The sequence below is a fragment of the Stylophora pistillata genome, chromosome 5, assembly GCF_964205215.1.
Source record: "Stylophora pistillata chromosome 5, jaStyPist1.2, whole genome shotgun sequence".
In the NCBI taxonomy this organism is placed as follows: domain Eukaryota; kingdom Metazoa; phylum Cnidaria; class Anthozoa; order Scleractinia; family Pocilloporidae; genus Stylophora; species Stylophora pistillata.
Genome location: NC_142523.1, coordinates 3,365,867 through 3,385,905, shown reverse-complemented (window position 1 = coordinate 3,385,905; position 20,039 = coordinate 3,365,867). Strand labels below are relative to the sequence as shown.

At 37.5% G+C, this 20,039-nt stretch overlaps 4 protein-coding genes across 4 annotated transcripts in view; 2 read left to right on the top strand and 2 right to left on the bottom strand.

The window, feature by feature from the left end:
• LOC111335655 (uncharacterized) overlaps positions 1-12,926 on the bottom strand; it is a 20,907-nt gene extending 7,981 nt beyond the window's left edge. The window contains exons 1-6 of the mRNA XM_022941642.2: positions 12,403-12,926; positions 10,126-10,239; positions 4,487-4,606; positions 4,120-4,233; positions 3,357-3,456; positions 1,267-1,384 (exon numbers count right to left, since the gene is read on the bottom strand). Coding sequence (XP_022797377.2) covers positions 1,267-1,384; positions 3,357-3,456; positions 4,120-4,233; positions 4,487-4,606; positions 10,126-10,239; positions 12,403-12,926 — 1,090 coding nt within the window. The remainder of the gene's footprint in view (positions 1-1,266; positions 1,385-3,356; positions 3,457-4,119; positions 4,234-4,486; positions 4,607-10,125; positions 10,240-12,402) is intronic.
• On the top strand, positions 4,993-7,697 carry LOC111335663 (uncharacterized). Its single transcript, XM_088761033.1, has 4 exons — positions 4,993-5,315; positions 5,619-5,791; positions 5,949-6,112; positions 6,443-7,697. Exons 1-4 carry the CDS (start codon positions 5,288-5,290, stop codon positions 7,623-7,625), a joined length of 1,548 nt encoding a protein of 515 aa, XP_088617159.1. The 5' UTR covers positions 4,993-5,287; the 3' UTR covers positions 7,626-7,697.
• LOC111330698 (uncharacterized) lies at positions 7,616-10,029 on the bottom strand. The gene is made up of 3 exons (XM_022935603.2): positions 9,703-10,029; positions 9,237-9,377; positions 7,616-9,106 (listed from the first exon to the last, which is right to left on the bottom strand). Exons 1-3 carry the CDS (start codon positions 9,728-9,730, stop codon positions 7,785-7,787), a joined length of 1,491 nt encoding a protein of 496 aa, XP_022791338.2. The 5' UTR covers positions 9,731-10,029; the 3' UTR covers positions 7,616-7,784.
• Positions 12,927-13,031: 105 nt separating the features above from the next.
• Positions 13,032-20,020, top strand: LOC111335661 (B-cell receptor-associated protein 31). Its single transcript, XM_022941647.2, has 7 exons — positions 13,032-13,167; positions 13,303-13,403; positions 16,106-16,259; positions 17,232-17,367; positions 17,847-17,979; positions 18,711-18,811; positions 19,451-20,020. Exons 1-7 carry the CDS (start codon positions 13,076-13,078, stop codon positions 19,502-19,504), a joined length of 771 nt encoding a protein of 256 aa, XP_022797382.1. The 5' UTR covers positions 13,032-13,075; the 3' UTR covers positions 19,505-20,020.
• Positions 20,021-20,039: the final 19 nt, after the last annotated feature.

Genomic DNA, 20,039 nt, shown 5'->3' with positions numbered 1-20,039 from the left:
GTTGAATTTCTCCATGTTCATCAAGTCCAAGTGTTGATAGCTTCTCTCAAAATCAATTCATTTCAACCTTAAGTCACACTTCTTACAAGCAAAGTGATATGGGATATTATTTGGTGACAAAATGATATGAAAATTTGTACTCATCAAAGTATCTGAATGTTTCAGATAATACTTTTTGTGTATTGAAGCACTAGGTTTAGCAGAATACTTTCATAATTAATTCCCCACAATGTCCCTCTCAGAATTTACGACTTATTTGCTTCCCAATCCAATATTCATTGATATAGTACAAGATAATCTTCAAGAGGTGACTGTTATGTGAAACACTCAAGGTTCGACAAACAAACTAAGTCTTTTTCAAGGTATGGTGTAAAAATTTGGAACAGTTTACAGTAACTGTGTGAAATGCATTAAATGTCCAAAAATAACTTTACCTTTACTCCAAATACTCCCAGAAGAAAATGATTATATTGATTTACCCAACTCAATAACAAAAATTTCCTGAAAACTCCGCTTCTTATATTCATAAATGTAACCACTGCTCACCTCGACTAGCTAATCTGCTAACTGCAGGCAGTGGATATTGCTTTCTGTAATATTTGCCATAATCAATAAACTTCAAAGTTGAAGTTAAAGTTGAAGTTGAAGTTGAATATATGCAATTTAGTCCCTGTATGTACTCTCCATACTCTAAACATCAATATGTACATTCTCCATACTGTTCTCTATACATTTCCTGAGGTGCTCACAGTGAGAATCTGTTTTGCAATCAAGTGCTTCAGTTAGTGATCATTTCCTATAATCTTGTGACCTTAATGATTCAGGGGTGATATTTTAAGGAGAAATTAGATACTGGTCACTGTTAGAGGTTAAAGGGTTTATATATATGCCTTATATATATATTTAACAATTATTCGCCGCAGGCGAGGTGAATATCGTCGAATAATCCCCGAGACAAAGTCGAGGGGATTATTCGACAATGATCACCGAACCTTAGGCGAATAATTGTTTTAGTATAGTTTCAGAGCTGAACAACAGAGAAATTTCTAAAATCATAACATTTTAGTAACATTTATTAACATTTTAGTTTAACATTTTATATAAACCGTGCGGAGTGGTTAATATAGCGTCATATAAGGAACTGCTCGACCAATCAGATTGCTGGAAACTCTTTGTTCAGCTCTGAAATTATACTAAATATATTTATATACATTCATTTATTCTTGGTCTTGTCAACACGTGGGTGTGACTGTTCTACTGACTTACTTTCCAAAGTACACAAGGATGTAGTAATCACTTCATCCAACCCAAGGTGGAAGTACTGATCAGGAAACAGTGTCATCATTTCTTCAAGAATGCCTTTCATTGTGTTCATTGTAACTCCCTAGACAAGATCAAGATGGTGGTTACACAAAAAGCAACTACCCTAGTAAACAGTATGCATTGTTGTCCATAACATATCTGGAGAGTATACAGATTCAAGTGGATAAAGTTTCACTCTGTAAGAAAGCTATTGATTTGTCAAAATCTTAGCCTGATGAAGTGGCTGGTATTCCAAACGCATGCCACCAGGCTGAAGGGATAGATTAACCACCTCCGATCCCTGGGTAACCTCTGAGTTCCTGGAATAAGTCACTGAGTCTCTGGTAAGATTCACTGACAGAATTTCATTATCAAAGAAAATGATATATTTTTTTAACTATGGAAGAGGAGAAAGCAAGCTTAAAAGTAAATCCTACAATCCCATGACGTCGTTAATTTGTGAGTTTTGCATGATTTCAGGTTTGAAATGATTTCCAATTAGATTAATATGTATTTTCCTTTGTTTAAGACCTTTGACCATTTAAGACTGCAAAATTGTACGAGAAATTTACCAAGCCTACCCCTCACAGTTTTGTGACGTCGAGCAGCACTACCAAATTTGGGCTAGGGCTACCAAATAAGGTGGTGAGCACGTGCGTGTAGTAAAAGCGAAAACGGGGTTGAGTAAAAATAACAAGAAGGTTGTGAGAGTGTGAGTTTACGGAAAGTTTTTCCATCGAATTTAGTGAGAGTTTTGTGAATTAGATTGAAGCGGAATAAACCAGGAAACCGTGTTATTGTGAGTTCTATGGGCTGTTTTATTGTTCAGCTCAAAAACTCCATTACAAAAACATTCAAGGGTTTTTAGTTTGAGGATGGATACAAGTTGTGCTTTTCACAGTGTTTGGGTCTGTATTAAGCTTCAAGGGATGGAAAGGAGAGGTTACAAATTTCGGGCGGGATGTGGAAGGGGGAGGGAGCAGGGAGGGGAGGGGGGGGATAGTTGCAATATCATGTTCCACAAAAATCACACATCTCCAGAATTCAGACTTCCATAGGTTGGCATTATAATTGTAGTTACTGAGAACAACTGTAAGATGTGTGTTGGCTAAACCCTGTCTCAGTTAAAGTGCACCTAAACTAAAAAATTTTTTTTCGCTTAACGAAATAAGCTTATTTTTTGGAGTATTTCTGTGCAAAAACTTTTTAATTTGCTCAAATCTTCAATTTTCTGTGCCCAGTCAAAATACGGAAAATCGGCCGCCATCTTGCCCCACAACCGAGTTCAAAGAGGAATGGCTCTAGCGGGTAATGTGATGTCAAATTGAGAACACGAAAGTCTACATTTCACACATTTTCACTTGTTTGGGAAGGTTGCCATCGATATTGTCCGAAATATGCCGGCTAGGTGTGTTGTATCAGGAATGCATGTAGCACGATACCCTCTTGCAAATTTCGCACGTTGCTACATCCTTCTACAACACACTTAGTTGGCATATTTTCGGCCAATATTGACTACAACCTTCCCAAACAAGTAAAAATGTATGAAATGCAGACTTTCGTGTTCTCGATTTGACGTCACATTACTTGCTAGAGCCATTCCTCTTTAAACTCGGCCGTGGAGCAGGATGGCGGCCGATTTTCCGTATTTTGACTGGGCACAGAAAATTGAAGATTTGAGCAAATAAAAAAATTTTTGCACAGAAATACTCCAAAAAATACACTTATTTCGTTAAGCGAAAAAAATTTTTTGGGTTTAGGTGCACTTTAGCAGGGCTCGACACTAACGGTAGTCCACTAGCCACAGACTAGTAGAAATTCAGTTTTGGCTACTGGTTTTTCAATTTCCACCAGCCAGTTTGACTAACAAACAGACTGAAATTGTTGTAACATCTAAAAACATCTTAGATGTCACTAGCCACTTGGCTAGTAGGTTGAAAAGTTAGTATCGAGCCCTGATTAACGCATCATTTTCCTTTCAAATTATCTGACAATCATTGCAGTCAATCCCACACAGAAATTAGTGATTATAGTGTGTTATTAAGCTAACTTACCTCTGGATCATTATACAGCTCAACATAACCCATTGAGTTATTGCAGAAATAAAGCCCTTTAGTTTTGTTCTCTAGCCCTATCATTCCAAGGACATGGAATCTAAAGGTTAATAAATAATGAACTTGTCTAAATTAACAACAATCAAATGGTGATTAAGTAAACATTAATAAAGGCATCAATATCATGGGCTAACTAATTATTTCAGACAGAACCAACAATCAGTTCAGTCTGTTTGATTCTTGCAGTAATTCATGTAACAGCTTCAAAATATGGCATTAAAATTAAACCAAAAGCAACCCACATTGCACTTATCAAAACAAGTTTGGGCAGTTGTTGAAAAGACCTTGATTACAAAACATGTGTGGAGGGTGTTCAAGAACTTGTAAAAAAGACAATCACATAATAACTTTCCTTGTTGTTGCATAACATAAGCGACCTGGTGACACTGTCAAATAATCTTGTTGGCAAATAATAGTCTTTGTATTATTTTACGGTCCAGTAGCAGAGTGATTAGAGAAGTGTTCCAAAGGATCTCAATATCAGCTTAATTTTTGTTGTTTTGTCAGACCAGCAGTGTTTAGGAAGAATATGTCTGAACTCCAATTCGTTTGTTTTGAAATAGTGTAAGACCAGGAAGCACTGCCAATAATACTTGCAGAGAAAAGTGTGAGGTGACCTTTCTTAGGCAGATTTTTTTAATACAGAAATTTAAGGTAGATCTAATTTCTTAATAAATAATTTCCAGGAAACTTCATATCTTACGCTGATTCTACTTCTGGAATTACTCTTATTCCTCTGTCGGCGGCAAAAGACACCAGAGATTTTACTTGTTCTTGGGAGTAAAATTGACTCTCATTGTTTCTTAAATCTGGATAGCTGAAAGTTAAAATAAAATGTAGAACTGCATGTTGTTCTAATTAAAATATAAAGCATTTGTGCGGCAACAAAAAGTTAACTACAAGACTTGTCAAAATGATTTTGGTTACCATGGCCACAAGTAGAAAAACACTTTACAGCAGATTGACCAACTGTGTTCAGAAATGTAAAACTAAAAGAGAACAAGCTTGTAAATGCCTTGGTTATAAATTAATTTAAGCTGCAGTATCACCATCTGCATTCGGGAACTTACAGTTTGCTTTGGACACTGAATCGACAGAAGTCTGCGAAATGGAAGTGGAAAACATTTAACTTGACAGAGCTCATGCCATCCAGAATATTATACAGAAGTTCAAGGGGAAAATATCTCCGCCTAGGACAAAGAACAATTAGTGAGGGTAAGATCAAACATACATGTAAGTCCAAGTCAGCAGATAGCAAATGTCCTCAATATCATAGCGTAAAATCAGAGGTAAGGATTCAAAGTATTCCACATTTTCAATTTTAGTGACTGTAAGCCCATGTACATTTGATGAAGCAACAAAAATAGAGTAACTTTCTAAATACTTAACTTATATTTTTATTCTTTTTTTTTTAATTTATTTTCAAAAACTTTTTTCAAAAATTTGAGTACGTACTGGTAGCTCAACTTGAGATGTGGTTTATCTGCAAGTGCAACTTATATGCTGATGTTTTGTTGTTAACAGTATCTGATTGAGCTTTCCCAGTATTATCATAATGTACTTTGTTCATTCTCAATAACTGATAGAGTGCAAATAGGCTCTTTGCAGGACTTAGTCACGTGCTTGGTTACCACATAGCAACGCATTGCTGGTGAGCAAGCAAACCAGCGTCCCGCTCATTGTACTGTACAAGAATTGATCAACTCAAGCGAAGCGAACTTTGACTTTTTGGTCGAAAATATCCCAAAAGCTAGTTGTAAAAGAACAAACGAGATTTATTGTGACTTCAGTTTCACTGGACTTGAAGTTCGCCTGATTTACCTTTGCTCTGGGAGTAAAAGCCAGGCGAAAGCTCAAACATAAGACAAGATATGGCCGATCCTTCGGGAACGAGTGACGGTGAGTTTCCTTGTTAATAGACATATTTTAGTCTTAGAAATGTAACGTTGTTCGATACAGAAAACGGTTTTTAGTGTTAGAAATTAGATTTGCTTGAATCCAGAACATTATGATCTCTATTTCTGATTTTGCGTGTTGAATTCTTTTAAGTTCGTTGAACACAACTAGTGTTCACATTCTCGCTCGCTTTCATTTTTGCCGTAAGTGAGTGGCTAAATTCTCACCGTGGTATTTCGTTATCATAATCTTTTCTCCAACCAATTGCGAACACAAAACTGAGAACAACATTTTGTTCTGTTTTAGAACCTGTCAAGAAGAAAAAACGAGGTTCTGCGTTGCATTGTTGTGTTCCACAATGTAACAATGACTCCCGTTACAACAGCTCGTTGTCTTTTCATCGTTTTCCTAAGAAAGACGATCAACTCAGAGCAAACTGGATCGTAAAAATTAGACGAGACATTGGTGACAACTTTAAGGTAGGTGCTAACTACAACCCCCTGAATAGTAGTACTTGTGAAATTTCACTCAATGTACTGTCATTCAATTTGCGTGGTTATCTACGTGTTACTTGTAATTATGTTTCTCTTGGATTGCATGCAATTTTTTAGCTTTAATATCTTATTTTTTTTCTAGCTCACTGAAGGCACCAGGGTTTGCTCTGCACATTTTGCAGAGGAAGATTTTCTGCCCCCTGACCGGGCTGGTCGACGGAATTTGAAAAAAGATTCTGTCCCGTCTGTCTTCAATTGGTCAGCTAGAACGACCCAAAGAAGAAAGATTGTAAGACATGTTGAAAGGTAATAATATCAATTGCAGACAGAACGCATTGACATATGGGTATAGTAATAACAGTAATAGTTATGATAATAATAATAATAATAAGGATAAAAATAATAATAATAATGATAATAATGCTAATAAAAATGACAAAAATTTAGTAGTAATAATAATAGAAGAAAATCTCTACAAAAGCCTCATTTTGCTTGTGTTTGTAGCCAATGACTCACTCGGAAGAGAATGACCCTCTGTGGCTCCACTTTCCTTTAGACCCTTTGTATCAACAGCCCCTGATTTCTTTCTCTGTATGTCTACATCATTTATATGTTTATTAAACTTCTTCCCTTTAGTGAGACACAAACAGACGAGAGTGATGTAGAGCCTGAGCCACCTAAAGCACCATCCCAACTAGAGCTAGATTATCAGGCTGCAAGGAGTGAGATTCAGAGCCTAATGGAGCAGCTGAAAATAACTCAGTTAGAAGTGCAAAAAAAGGAGGCCGAGATGAGAGTACTCAAGGAGGCTGCTGCTGCCACAAAGGAGTCATCAGAGGCAAAAATTCAAGAATTAGAGGCAAATCTTAAGATTAGTCGATTTGGCCTGGAAAGGTTCTCTAAAGATAATGCTCTTGTGAGATTTTACACAGGTTTTCCAACTTATGATCACTTTAAGCTATTTTTTGAACTTGTTAAACCAACTGCAGAAACAATGGTTTATGTGTATGCTTCAGGAATAGGTGCAAACAGGCCAGGAGTACGCAAGATGCAACTGATAGATGAGCATTTTTTATTTTGTGTTCGATTGAAGCTTGGTTTATTTGAACTGGACTTTGCCCAGCGTTTTAGTTTGCATGTTTCTAGTGTGAGTAGAAAAATAACAACTTGGGCCAATTTTTTGTACTTCTTTCTTGGCAATCAGCCAATATGGCTAACTAGAGAGTGCATTAATGAACTTATGCCAGATAGCTTCAAAGAGCTGTATCCATCGACACGTGTCATCATTGACTGCACTGAAATTTATGTCCAAACCCCTTCTTCATTGCTATTACAGTCTCAGTTGTATTCATCGTACAAGTCTAGCACTACTTTAAAAGGTTTAATTGGGATTGCTCCTCATGGGGCTATCACATTTGTTTCTAGCCTGTACACTGGTTCGATATCAGACAAAGAAATAACTCGTTGTTCTGGCATTTTGGATCTTCTGGAGGCACATGACAGTGTCATGGCAGATAAGGGATTTGATATTGAAGATCTTTTAAGCAGTAAACAAGTTTCTTTGAATTTGCCACCCTTTCTTCAGAATCAAACTCAATTTTCAGCCCAGGATGTTTTGGAAACAAAAACTATTGCAAAAGTAAGAATCCATGTGGAACGTGCAATAAGAAGGATAAAGGAATTTCATATATTTGACTCTGACATCTCATTGTCTATACTGGGATCTGTCAATCAACTGTATACAGTTGCCTGTTTGTTGACTAACTTTCAAGGTGCACTGATGAAAGACACAGATGACAGTGATACCACTAACAACTAAATGTTCAGTATATAATAAATTCAATCATAGCCAGGAATCATTAAATAAAGAATTTGTACATATTAGGTTGCACTGACTGTGTACTCACATTGTGTGAACTTTATAACAAGGAAATTCATAGCAATAATACAGCTGTTATTGTAATGGTTACTGTGAACTTCACAGGAAATAGGTAAAGAAAAAATAATCAACTCTGTCTTTTGCAGTTTGAAAAAAGATGGGATCAAACATAATTCTTTCACAGAAAAAGGTAGTGTCGTTGATGTAACTGAAAAAATCACACCACTCAAGGCCAGTTAATGCCAACTGACATTGGACCTGATAATGATAGTCATGATTTCTTTTAAGCTTGAGGACATTGGAATCGTTGTCCTTTGTAAGATAGGCCACATTCTCAAAGTCAGTTGCACCTTCTTTAACAACCTTTATCTCCAAAAGGCCAAAAGGTGAAAGGCCTTGCTCTTCAACACCCAAATCAAACACTTTGCAGTCAGGGGTGCATCCCAACCATGGACATTTTGGATTTATCACCAGCCCTGATGGGAAGAGATTCACTTGATTTTGCTTGGCTTTGCTGGCATAAATAAATGCAGCCTGGGGTTCCAAATCTAAGCCTCTCTGCATAGGTGCTGTAACCACATGTCTTGATGGGTTAATTTGCCTAACTAGGTTGTCGAAGTTGCTTTTTCTTTTGGCAACTTGTCCAAATTTACTAGCTGTGATCCTTTTGTTCCTTAACATTGTCCAAAGACCACTCTGACTTTGTGCCCTTGTTTTTTCCTCCACTTCAATGGCAGTTTGCCTGGAGAGACTCAACACACCCAATGAAGTAAGCTTGTCTTGCTGGAGACACATAGACACATCATTTTCAAATCGCATCTCAGCACTTGGAAGAGGCAACTCTGGGAAAGAAGTACAGGAGTAGTTGTTTATCAAGTACTCCTCAGATAGCTTCTGTTGATAGGATATTACACTTCCCTTCACAGCATGACCAAATTTGGTAGATACCAGTTGTAAAGGAGCATTAACTCTAGGAGCTATTGTTGCTATGAGTGGTTTTGGCTCAACACTGTTGTAGTGGCTCTCATCAAGTACTCTGTATTGCCTGGCTGGTAAATACAGAGTGTTTTTTATATATCGGTCATAGTTAGCCCCAGGCCGTGGTTTCTTGACCAAGACACTTTGGACTTCTTGATTTCCAATTTTGCGTTCTCTTGGAATGCTCCACCTCTCTTTCATGCTCGTACATGTTAAGTCGTCTGGAAGAGAAGAAAAGCCCAGTTGCTTGCAATGTGCCAAATAATACAGGAGGCCAACAACATGATTGCAATAGCCCCCAAGGCCTGCCACACAAGAGCACTTTCCAGAAATGGCTTTTGAGTCAACTACAACAATTACGTAGAGTTGATGAGGGAGTTCACTCTTTCTCATTGACCGATGGCACTTGGCAGTAATGTTGGCAGAACCCTGCTCGTAAGATACTGTAAAGAGAGGAAAAAACACATCTCAGGTCGATAGTATGAATTAAAAAGACATCAACAACTAGACAACTTTCAAAGAGGAACGTGTGTGTGTATTCACAATTTATATTCTTACTACATGAAAACTCACCTTTCACATCGTGTAAATATCCAGGTTCAGCGAAAAACTTATAGCCTTTGATTGTGTGCCTGCAGCCAGATTCTTTCTGGGCATACGCTTCAACCTCAGAAAATGTAAGGTCAGGAAATGCTGACAGGTTGGCAGAGACAGCTAGAGGAAAGAAATAGAGTGGTACATAGAGATATCACCTCCAATTCAATGTGAACCTTCTAGAATAAAGAATGGCGTAAAACTTCGTTTTGTATCGTTAACACAAGATAAAACGAACAATTTATTATCATGAGTCAGTAATATCCAAGACTAATATAGCGAGCGAGAATGTAAACAACACTAGTCGTGTTCACGGAAAATCGGAAATGTAGATCATAATCTTCTGGATTCAAGCAAATATAATTCTTAACACTGATGATGATTTTCTGTATCGAACGATGTTAGGTTATAAGATTGAAGTACGACTGTAAACAAAGAAACTCACCGTCACTCGGCCCTAAAGAAGCGGCCATGTCTTGTCGTAAATTAGGGCTTCCGCAGAGCTTTTTCTCCAAGAGTGAAGGTAATCAGGCGGAATTCAAGCACAATCAAACAAAAGTCACGATAAAATTCGTTTTGCGTCCTTAAACAACAAGCGTTTGGGATGTTTTCAACCAAACAGTCAAAGTTCGCTTCGCTTGAGTTGATCAATTCTTGTACAGTACAATGAGCGGGACGCTGGTTTGCTTGCTCACCAGCAATGCGTTGCTATGTGGTATCCAAGCACGTGATTAAGTCCTGCAAAGAGCCTATTGAAAACTATATTCTTTACACTGAATTTTGTGCTATAAATCTATTTGTAGCTCTAGATATATCCTAGGCAAAGAAGCTGCTGCAAATTGATCAGCTATAAATTTTAAACATTTACCCAGTATCTAACATGAGGCCTCTGTGTACATATCTGGGTTCATCATCAATGGTCACAACACTATTTATTACACTTCCACTTTCAATTAGCTGAGTGAATGTTTCCATTCCATACCTGCAAGGATAATTATTTGAAAAAAATAACGATGACAAAGAAGACAACTTTTCTACTAAACTGATTAGAAATAGACTGGTCATGCAGTTTATAGGATACAGTCAATCCTGTCAAAAAGCTCTGTGCAGTTTTATTCTTTGAACCATAAGTGACCAGCATCTATTTTCTCTTTACAGAAATACTGCCAAATCCATCATTAATAACTCCCATGAATGACCAAGACAGAATTTCTTCTTACAATATCAATACCATATCAAGCAGACAAGTAAAAAGAATAACGAAAATTATCTATTTAATTAGGGAAGTTTTAGTTGATCTTATACCAAAATCTCCACACCAACATCATTTAAATTGTATGATAGACACTATGGAGAATTTTTAATCAGATCTTGGCCTAGGCATAGAAGGATTAAGATCATGAGAATAAAGGAGATAATTGCCAACTTAAGAGGCTTGATTCACTGCTTTGTGAATTCTCCTTGTCAATCACAATGGAAATGTGACGAGAATAGTATGCAGAATATGAATATTGACGTTAGGGTATAAAGGGTTAAAAAATCCCTGTATGTGTCCTGTCACAAAGAAGGTTCATTCTCTTTAACTAGTAATGGCTACAAAAATCCCTGTATGTGTGCTGCCACAAAGAAGTTTCGTTCTCTTTAATTAGTAAAGGCTACAAAAATCCCTGTATGTGTGCTGTCACAAAGAAGGTTCATTCTCTTTAACTAGTAATGGCTACAAAAGATCACAGGTGTTTGGGACACAATTTGTTATTGCCACCAATGGCAGTCTGGTTACTGTAGTGTATTGCGTTACATTAGGTCACATAGCATTACCATTGTGAGTAACTCCTAATCATGCCGTAAATCTACTATCCTAAGTAAGCATAAAATATTTACTGTATGGTAAATATGTCATAATAATAATAATAATAAAGACTTTATTTTACGAGGGTAACACATAATAGCATAGCTAATAAACTTGTGGCCCTCACTCAGAAATAATTACAATATAAAAACTAGTATAATACAATATGAAAATAGAAACTAATATAATATAATATAATTACAAGATAAGTAAAGAAACTAATAAAATGTATGAATATCTACAATATAACTAGTAAGAATGAAAAAAAGGAAACTATACACAAAAATGACTTAAAAATTGTTGCTACGAAAAAATATTAGTCCACATATTGTGCTTGAAGCACCTTATGCTGTCCGCCATCCGTATGCGTAGTGGTAACTCGTTCCAAATTTTGGTTCCGGTGACGAGAAAGGTGCGCCCACCTTCAGTTTCCCTGTTATATCTGGGGCACAGTACATTAAAGTTTGAATAGCGCGTAGTTCTTGAATGTCTTGAGTTGTTGATCGAAATATGCTCGTTTAAATAGCTAGGTAGTGCACCATGGATTCGTTTAAACATTATCGACGCTTTGTCAATCTTACACTTCTCGTAAAAAGGAATCCATTTCAGTCTATTAAAGAGTTCTACGGATGGAGCCATCCGCTCTGCGTCATCTTGATTATTGAACAAAGCAGAGTTGAATTAAAGGAATGAGAGTGATCACTTGACCTATGAATACTTTATAGTTACCAAGGTAGCCATGTCTGTGCCGTGAACACTGAGTTTATCCCACTTCAGCCCTATGCTCAATGCAACCAACTGAGTGTATGAGGAAGTATACAGTTAAATTTCTCATTCTGAAAAATTGGTTCCTCTCACAGGGAATGGGGGGTAGGGGGAAGTCTGGGAGATGGGGGGAAGTTTGGGGGGTGGGGGAAGTTTGGGGGTTGGCTGCCAATGATGGTTCATAGGGGGCATACCTAAGATTTTTCAACTGAGAGGAGAGTTACAAGGGCCTCACTGTAAATGAATTATGCTGTAGCTCTTCCATGTGTATAAGCAAGGTATTGTAATCATGCAAATAATTCTTCAGATTTGCACATTTAAATAAAATTTATTTGTTCGTTATTTAATTGAAAATACCAATTTCTCAGAGTGTGTTCATGGGGAACCTCCCTCTCCCTCCTCCAAGCCAAGCCCCCCTCCCTCCCCTCCCTCCCCCCCCCCCTGCCCGGCAGCTACGTTCCTAGCTCATTGCTGCACAAACAGGATATTTATAATAAGCAGATTAAATGCGGACTTGAAAAAAGCACTTACAATGCTCCATAAGGCGTTTTGGCTTCTATGTTAGCCTGACCATTGGTTATGTTCAACATGTACCAGTAAGAGGTCTCCACGCTCAAAATCTCGGCATCACTACGCACATTCAAAACAAGTTCAGTCAGCGTTTCACTCTTTTCACTTGGATTGTGCACTTGATTTCCTCCGATTTTCCGCAGTATTATCTCCAAATAACGTGTAATTCCGCGTTTCACGACACCTGACTTTGATGATGTTTGAATAACGAATGCTGGAGAAACTGAAAGACGTGGTCCAGAAGCTGTCACGGAAGCTGGAAGTGGCCATAACGAGTTTGAAACAGCATCTGGTGCAGCAATTCTTTGAGGCTCACTCGATCGTTTCAAGGAAGCGCACAAAGGTCCAACAATTGACAAAAAAAGCACACAGGATATCATCATGACGAGAAGGTGGTCACATGCATGAATACGGGATGTGAGTTTTTGGAAATTACCGTTTTTGGTACACATGTGACAACTTCTCAAATCGGAAATGTTCGTCATTGGATCGGAACAGTCCGATTAATCCGACATTCTACATTGCTAGGCTACCAAGCAGAGAAGGCTCGGCTACCTCAAAGTCTGAATGTGCAGTCATCGCAAAAGAAAGCGCACGAAGTGGAGATCAGGGGACATTGAAAGACGTACAAACAATGACTGTACAGTGGACTCTCGCTGCTGCCTTTCTGTACGCCGAGATCGGCGTTCTTCTTTTGTTCTGTTTTCCTTATATCTCGGCCAAAAGGTAAGCTTTTGCAATAGGAAGACCAGTCCAGTCTATTGGGCGTCACTGAGATGAAAGATGCACATTAGTGCAGAGCTTCCATCCCTGCGTTGATCATTGCAATGAATGAGTAATAGTTTTGCATTTTCTATTTAGATGGAATCAAATTTTTAACTCCAGGACCGTGGCTACTTTGTTTGAGTATGGAAATTTCTACTTCTACGTCTTTGTGTTCGTGATGGGTCTCCTTTTGGCAGGTAACACATTTAATTTTGGGGACTCGTACGTATTATATATGTTAAATTTATATTGTAGCGCATTTATAAACCTAGCAAACTTTTAAATGATCTATAATACACTCTGCCGTTTGTATGGAACAGGACTAGCTTTTACAGAGATAACTTTGCAATCAAAATTTAGTTTTAAACCAAAGTCTGCATTTGTCATTTCGTATACATATGCCTTCTTGCTTCCGGGATGTGGCCAAAGTGAAAGAGAAATTGTACAATTGTAGTCAGATGCCTTTGAATATTAGATGAGCACGTTTACTCTAGTCATTCCCGAGATGGGGCGTTCTTTGTTCGTACTATAATCATGTGCAGTTCGCTCTCAAAATAGGATTAGTCATAGTGTGTGTTAATGCGGAAAGTCAGACCGTTGAGTTGCGGCAAAAACTTTGCTCTTAAAATGAAAACTTATTTTGGCCTGTTACTTCGCATGTCAAAAGCAAAAGTTGCCCCAAATAAGGATAAAACAGTAGGGGGCAGCTTCAGAATACCCGTTCACCTCATTCACATGTGTCGGGAGGCTTTGAAGAACGTGGCATAACATCATAGACGCTATTCTTATTTAATTAATAATAACATGTAGATAAGGTGGCCGGGTATTCTGAAGTTTAGCCCACAGTAGCTTTCCTCGATCAAAGAGAACCAAATAGAAAAAGCCGAGAAAAAAAAGGTTTTTATCTTTTCTGAGTCACCTGTCTTGCAAATTTTGGGAACATTTAGAGCTACTCTTGCTTTCAATGAATAAGTTTCTTTTGATGTCAGTTATAGAGATGAGTCATCCTTACTATTTATGGTGAAGATGTACCTTGATTGAAATTTCCATTGCATTTTCATGTCTGATGCAATCATCAACAGGATCAGAAACAGCTGTCAAACAATTTTTAGAAAAACTGCTGCAAAATTTCACATCAAACTTTTTCTCAAGATTCTAAAATGTCAGATATTTTCCAATGTGGGTATGACATGCAATCCTGTTTGTAAAACACCACTCAACCAATCTTTCCAGTTGATAAGGGATTCAGTTGTTCAACTATACTCATGACAAATATCGATAAATTATTAGAAAAGCCATTCTATTACTCTTTATTTCTAATCCAAATTTCCCCATGAATTGCTGTTTTGAAGAAATTTTTTGCAATATTATGATATTGTTATTGATACTGAAGGGCAGACATTGATCTTTGTCTCAAGTAGTTACAGGACTCTCTTGCCCTTTGAGATGGAATCCCTTCCAACCAAATAATACATAGCCTTTGTATAAAACTGAATTTACTACAATTATGGTTGGCTAGTTTTCCTATGCAATTGTCTCTCTTTAAGATGTGAAAGCTATGAGATGTTAAGGGAATTTATTACATGACTCGTGAAGTCAGAGGGCCAATAACTAAAATCAACCAATCAAAATGCTCTATTGCTGGTCAATATTCTATCAGTATTGGACCGGGCACTGTCCCAAATGATACCGCACTTGGTTCCCTTTGAACTTCAGTCGTGTAATAAATCTCTTATTAACCAAGCTTGTTCGGGACTGTACAGGAAGAATATCGGCCCACAGTCTTTTTTGTAGGGACCGAGCTGTGCTTGGTCCGTACAGTCAAGACCTCGGGCTGATATTCTCCCAGTATGGCCCTCACGCTTGGTAATAAGATATATGTGTCTTAACCTCTGTGACTGGCTTCTTATTTCTCCTTGCAATGTCCCCCCTCCCCTGAATCAAATATAAAGGACATGAGAATAAAGGAAATGATCACCAATTTAAGAAGCTCTTGATTGTCAATCAAACAAATTCTCCCTCTCAGTATTATGGGAAATGTCATAATTATTATATAATAATAATAATTTAATATTTATGTTGTGCAAATTAACAATTGGATATGATCAAATGCACATCACAACACTTTTCAGGGGACTTTGGCCAGACTGCATCAGCAGTTTACAATCAAATGAAGGAAACTTATTTGAAGATGCTCCCTTCCCCAATTCCCAGTAAACAGGCCAGACCACCAGTAATCTTATGAGTGGGTACTTTAACATCCTCTACCTAACCAAATTAACTAATTAATAGATGCAGGAGACGGGACCACCAGTTTATTCGTCCTTATCGAAGAAGACTAGAATGTCTATCCATTTCTTGATATTATAGAAAGGTAGCACATTCTCCCCAGTTACTCTAAGACCTTGAGTGTTGGACCAGCTAGGGCTCAAACCCTCAATGCAACCTACTGCACAACATAATTTGAATATATCAACAAAGTTGAAATGGTAAATTGGCCACTGTTACGATTATAAAGGCTGACGTTTCGAGTGTTAGCCCTTCGTCGGAGCGAATGACAAAGTGCAAACGCTCGAAACGTCAGCTTTTATAATCATAACAGTGGCCAATTTACCATTTCAACTTTGTTGATATATTCAAATTATTTCGTTACCCCCACCGACACAGCCCCAAACAGTTTCTTTAGAAACTATCAGCCTTTATTCTACCACACAACAATCTGGGACTCTAACCAATTGAGCTAACCAGGAGGTGGTAAAGAGAACAGCGTGAAGGGTTTAATCTGAAATCTTAATTCCTGACCTCTGTGATAGACAGCTAACTAAGAACACCAGCCAAAAAAAAGGCATTGAAAGCTTGAAAATTAGTCTCACATTTTCATGAATTTACTATTTTTTAGATTCTATTCGCGAAAGCCGGAAGTACGGCAAGACGCAGTCTAGTGGTCAAGTTGACTTGCACAACAATCCTCAGACTGAAGCGATAGCTAATATGAGATTGTTTCGTGCACAGCGTAATATGTACATATCTGGATTTTCCCTGTTTCTGTTGCTGTAAGTTATGTTTTCTATGTTGTAACCCAAAACTGCCAGAAATGATTGTCACAGAATTTCTCTGCACTATATCACCATATCCGGTAAAGAGGAAATGAGAATAGAGAAAATTATCAGCTAGGTGGTTTTTTCGCAAGAGCACGTAATTTTCTTGACTAATTTACAGTTAAATCAACATTCCAATTTAAAATGTGATCTGGAAACAGTGGACAAGAAGAGCCACCCAGTGCAAAGTCTGTTGCTAAATTGTTATTTATTATTTATTTTTATTTATCAAAAGTGAGATGGTCCAAATGGTAAACTGCTTATTGTATCATCTGTGGAGTTAATGGGTTTAATATTATTGCTTTGAAGGAAGTGCATCCAAGGCAATAGGCAATCTAGGAAGCATTTTATCTGAGATTTGAGCCCAAAAAATTCTGCCTTGGATCTCTTGGTTGTCAAATTTTTCAAGATCAGGGGGAGAGTCTATATATTGAGATGAGGAAAACTGAAATTTTGAGAGCAAGTAAGAAAGAAATGAAAACAATTTAACATCACTTAATATCTGAAAACAATTAGTCTACAACATAATACTTTTCTGAGTCTGCCCTCGTGAGCTATGGCTTGCCTACTCTGTTGGCACGCTGTGATGAGGCTTGCAGGCATTTTATATTTACATCAAGCAGTCTGGCTTCCTTGCGCACCTGCTGCCACAGCCCACGAACGTCGCTCATGGGTATGGGTTGAGGTCCGGTTTTTCCTGTTCTCAATTCCTCTTCGTCAGAACAGACTGCCTTAGTAAGTTCGTTACTCACAGTTACAATAGGGCTTAATTGTTTTTTTTCTTGTTATGCCAAGTGTATTGTGTTCTCTGTTAGTGTTTATTTAGTGTTTAACACTACCAAAGGGTTAAATAAACTGATTATTTATTTATTTATTTAAATAAATTTCTGTGACAACTATGAATTTTCACATCATTACTCTTCTTAGAGTGCTGCGCCGTGTCATAAGACTTCTTTCTCAAAATTCTGTTCTGGAAGCTTCCAGTGAGGCCAGTCTGCGTCAAGCCCACAATGTCTCACAGCAGTGTGAAAAGTTGATGGATGAAAATGAAAAACTTAAAAAGGTAATGTTGAAAGGTATGTGTAAGGTAGGTTTTGTGTCTCTGATAGCAAACCAGCCAAGAAAAGTTGAAAACCTCGTTTGTGCACAAGAGCAAGCATCCCATGAAAAATTCAGTAAATCAGGAGCTCCTTTGAAAGTACCAAAAAATGGAGGGTGTGTCTTTGCCTTGTGTCTTTCCTCTTTGTGGTTTTGTTAGACAGAAGTAACCAAACAGATGGATTCAACTCACAGATGAAATCACTTTAAAATCATCTTGTTTAGAAAGTGTTTTGATGTTTCTCTCACAAACCATATTCAATGCAAGGTTTCAGACTGAATGTAAAACTTTTAGTGACACATGTATCAGAATGGATCCTGGAGGGGCCACTCTCAGGAAATTGCGACTCACTGGGGTGGAGAGGTGCAGCCTCCCTAAACTTTTGTAGAGTGGAGTATTTGTCTTTCTTTTGTTTATTGATAGTTAAATCTCTCCCAAAACAGGCCATAGAAGATGCAGAAGGAAAAACAGAGAAAGAGATAGAGACACAAGATGAAGATAAAGTGAACCAAGAGTTGAAAGAATTGAGAGAAGCTTTCTTAGAGAAATCCAAAGAGCTTTCGGAAAAAACAGAAGGTGCTGCTAACTATAACACTTTTTAACTTGGGGGGGGGGGGTGTGGGGGAGAGGTAGGGATGTTAAATTGTCTCAAACCCGTCAGCCCTTTCACTGCTAAGATCTGAATGTGTATTCTCTACACTGATTGCCTTACATTTCTTTAAAATTTAACTCTGAGAATTATTTTCCCTCAGTTATAGGCTATTCTTTTCTCCTTCTCATTGTTTTTCTCATTGTTTTTTTTTGACCAACATGCAACTATTCTATACAATTTCTATACATCACCCAGCAGATGAGGTAATGAGAAGATGCAACCAATCAGTTGACAAATAATTTACAAGGAACTGTGAATTTGTAGCAGCTCAAAGGAAGCCGCCTAACATCAGGATGCATTTTCTCCATACTGTTCTCTATACATTTGCTGACAAGGAGAATTTGTTTAACAGTCAAGGGCCTCTTTAGTCTGTGATCATTTCCTTTCTTCTCAGACCTTAATGAGTGATTCGGGGGTTGAGATTCTAAGGAGAAATTAGATGACGGTCACCAAAATCAATGTAATCACAACAGCCCAGTTGTAAAGAAAATATTGTGAGGAACTAATCAGAACTGAAAAAAAGAAAAAAAAAAAACTTTAGCAAATTGCTTGAAGCTCAGGAAACTTAAGTGAATAAGTAAGAGTGGGTGTTTGTTTTGTATCTGATTTGTTGCACATTTTCTGACCTTTTTTGGTTTGTTTTTATTCCTGGCAGAGCTTGAAAGGACGAAGAAGGATTTGGCTGCATTGAAAGAACAAGCGACGGGACTGACAAGGGAATATGACAGGCTTTTGGAAGAACATGCCAAAGCACAGGTGGGAGGGGAGGGGAGGGAGGTGTGGGCCTTATTGGCAACTCACAGCTTTAGAAAGAGGACTGAATTAATGTAGAAAGAGGAGTTACGAGAGCATTTACGGTGAAGCTCTTAAGATCCAAATGGTACAATGAGCTGATATTGTAAGGAGAAAATACCAATTGGTCACCCCAGGGTGTGAAAGAGTTTGCAAATGTGGTTTGAGATTTTGAAGAGGTACGAAATGAAACCCTGCAAAAATACCGTTTCCCTACACGCAAAGGTAAAATGTTACAGAACTGTTTAATAGTTATGTTTTTCTTCTCTGTTATTAGCAAAGTTGAAAAGCGCTAGCGTCTGTGGAAACTTAAAAGATAAGCATCCGTTCTGATCGCCTCGCGTGAAAGAAGGAGATTCACAGTCAAGTGCTCTGTCCTTCGGTGTTGTTCTGTACTCGAAAATAAACACATTTTCTCTTAAAATTATTTGAGCGTTTCGAAACTTGATTCTCAATCTTAGAAACTCGATCTCCAAGCCTCAAAACTCGACTCTCGATTCAAGAATGTTTGAGAATGGAGGTTTTGAATCAAGACAGTCATTTTACGAGTTACTGTTAACATACCTGCAGTTTATTTAGTTATTGTTATTTCTCTTCCATTAGGCCCAGCTGGAGAAAGAGGAGAATCAAACCGGAGAGGAAAAGAAAGACAACTAAGAACATGCCACCTTTAGTTAGGTTCATTAAGTATTATTAACATTATACACTTATTTGATAGACCAAACCTAAAGAATAGTCTCTGAAGCTTGCGAGAAAGGACAGAAGTCAGTGGTAAAACTCCCTGTAATGTTTGTTTGAAAGTTGAAGTAAGGGTGCATAAGATTTTATGAACCATTTTGTTTTTGTTTCTCGAGTTTGATTAGTCGTTAAGTGTTAGTATTTATACATTTTAGTCAAAAGTTGTTTATTTCTAAGAATGAATTACATTGCGGTTCACAGTTAGAATTAAATTTTGGTGAAAGACTTGTGCGATTTACAGTTAGAATTAAATTTTGGCGAAAGACTAGTTTTACAATAGAGTTCTTCTGTTGAAGGTGCACCACCATTAGGTTCACAAGTATTGAAAATGTATTTATATATTAATCAACAGATCTTTGTAAACAGTACTTAAATACATAACATTAAAATAGTTGTGGTATGGAATTATTAAGAAATAAAGATTTGCGAATGTTATACTTCCTTTTTTAAGCTT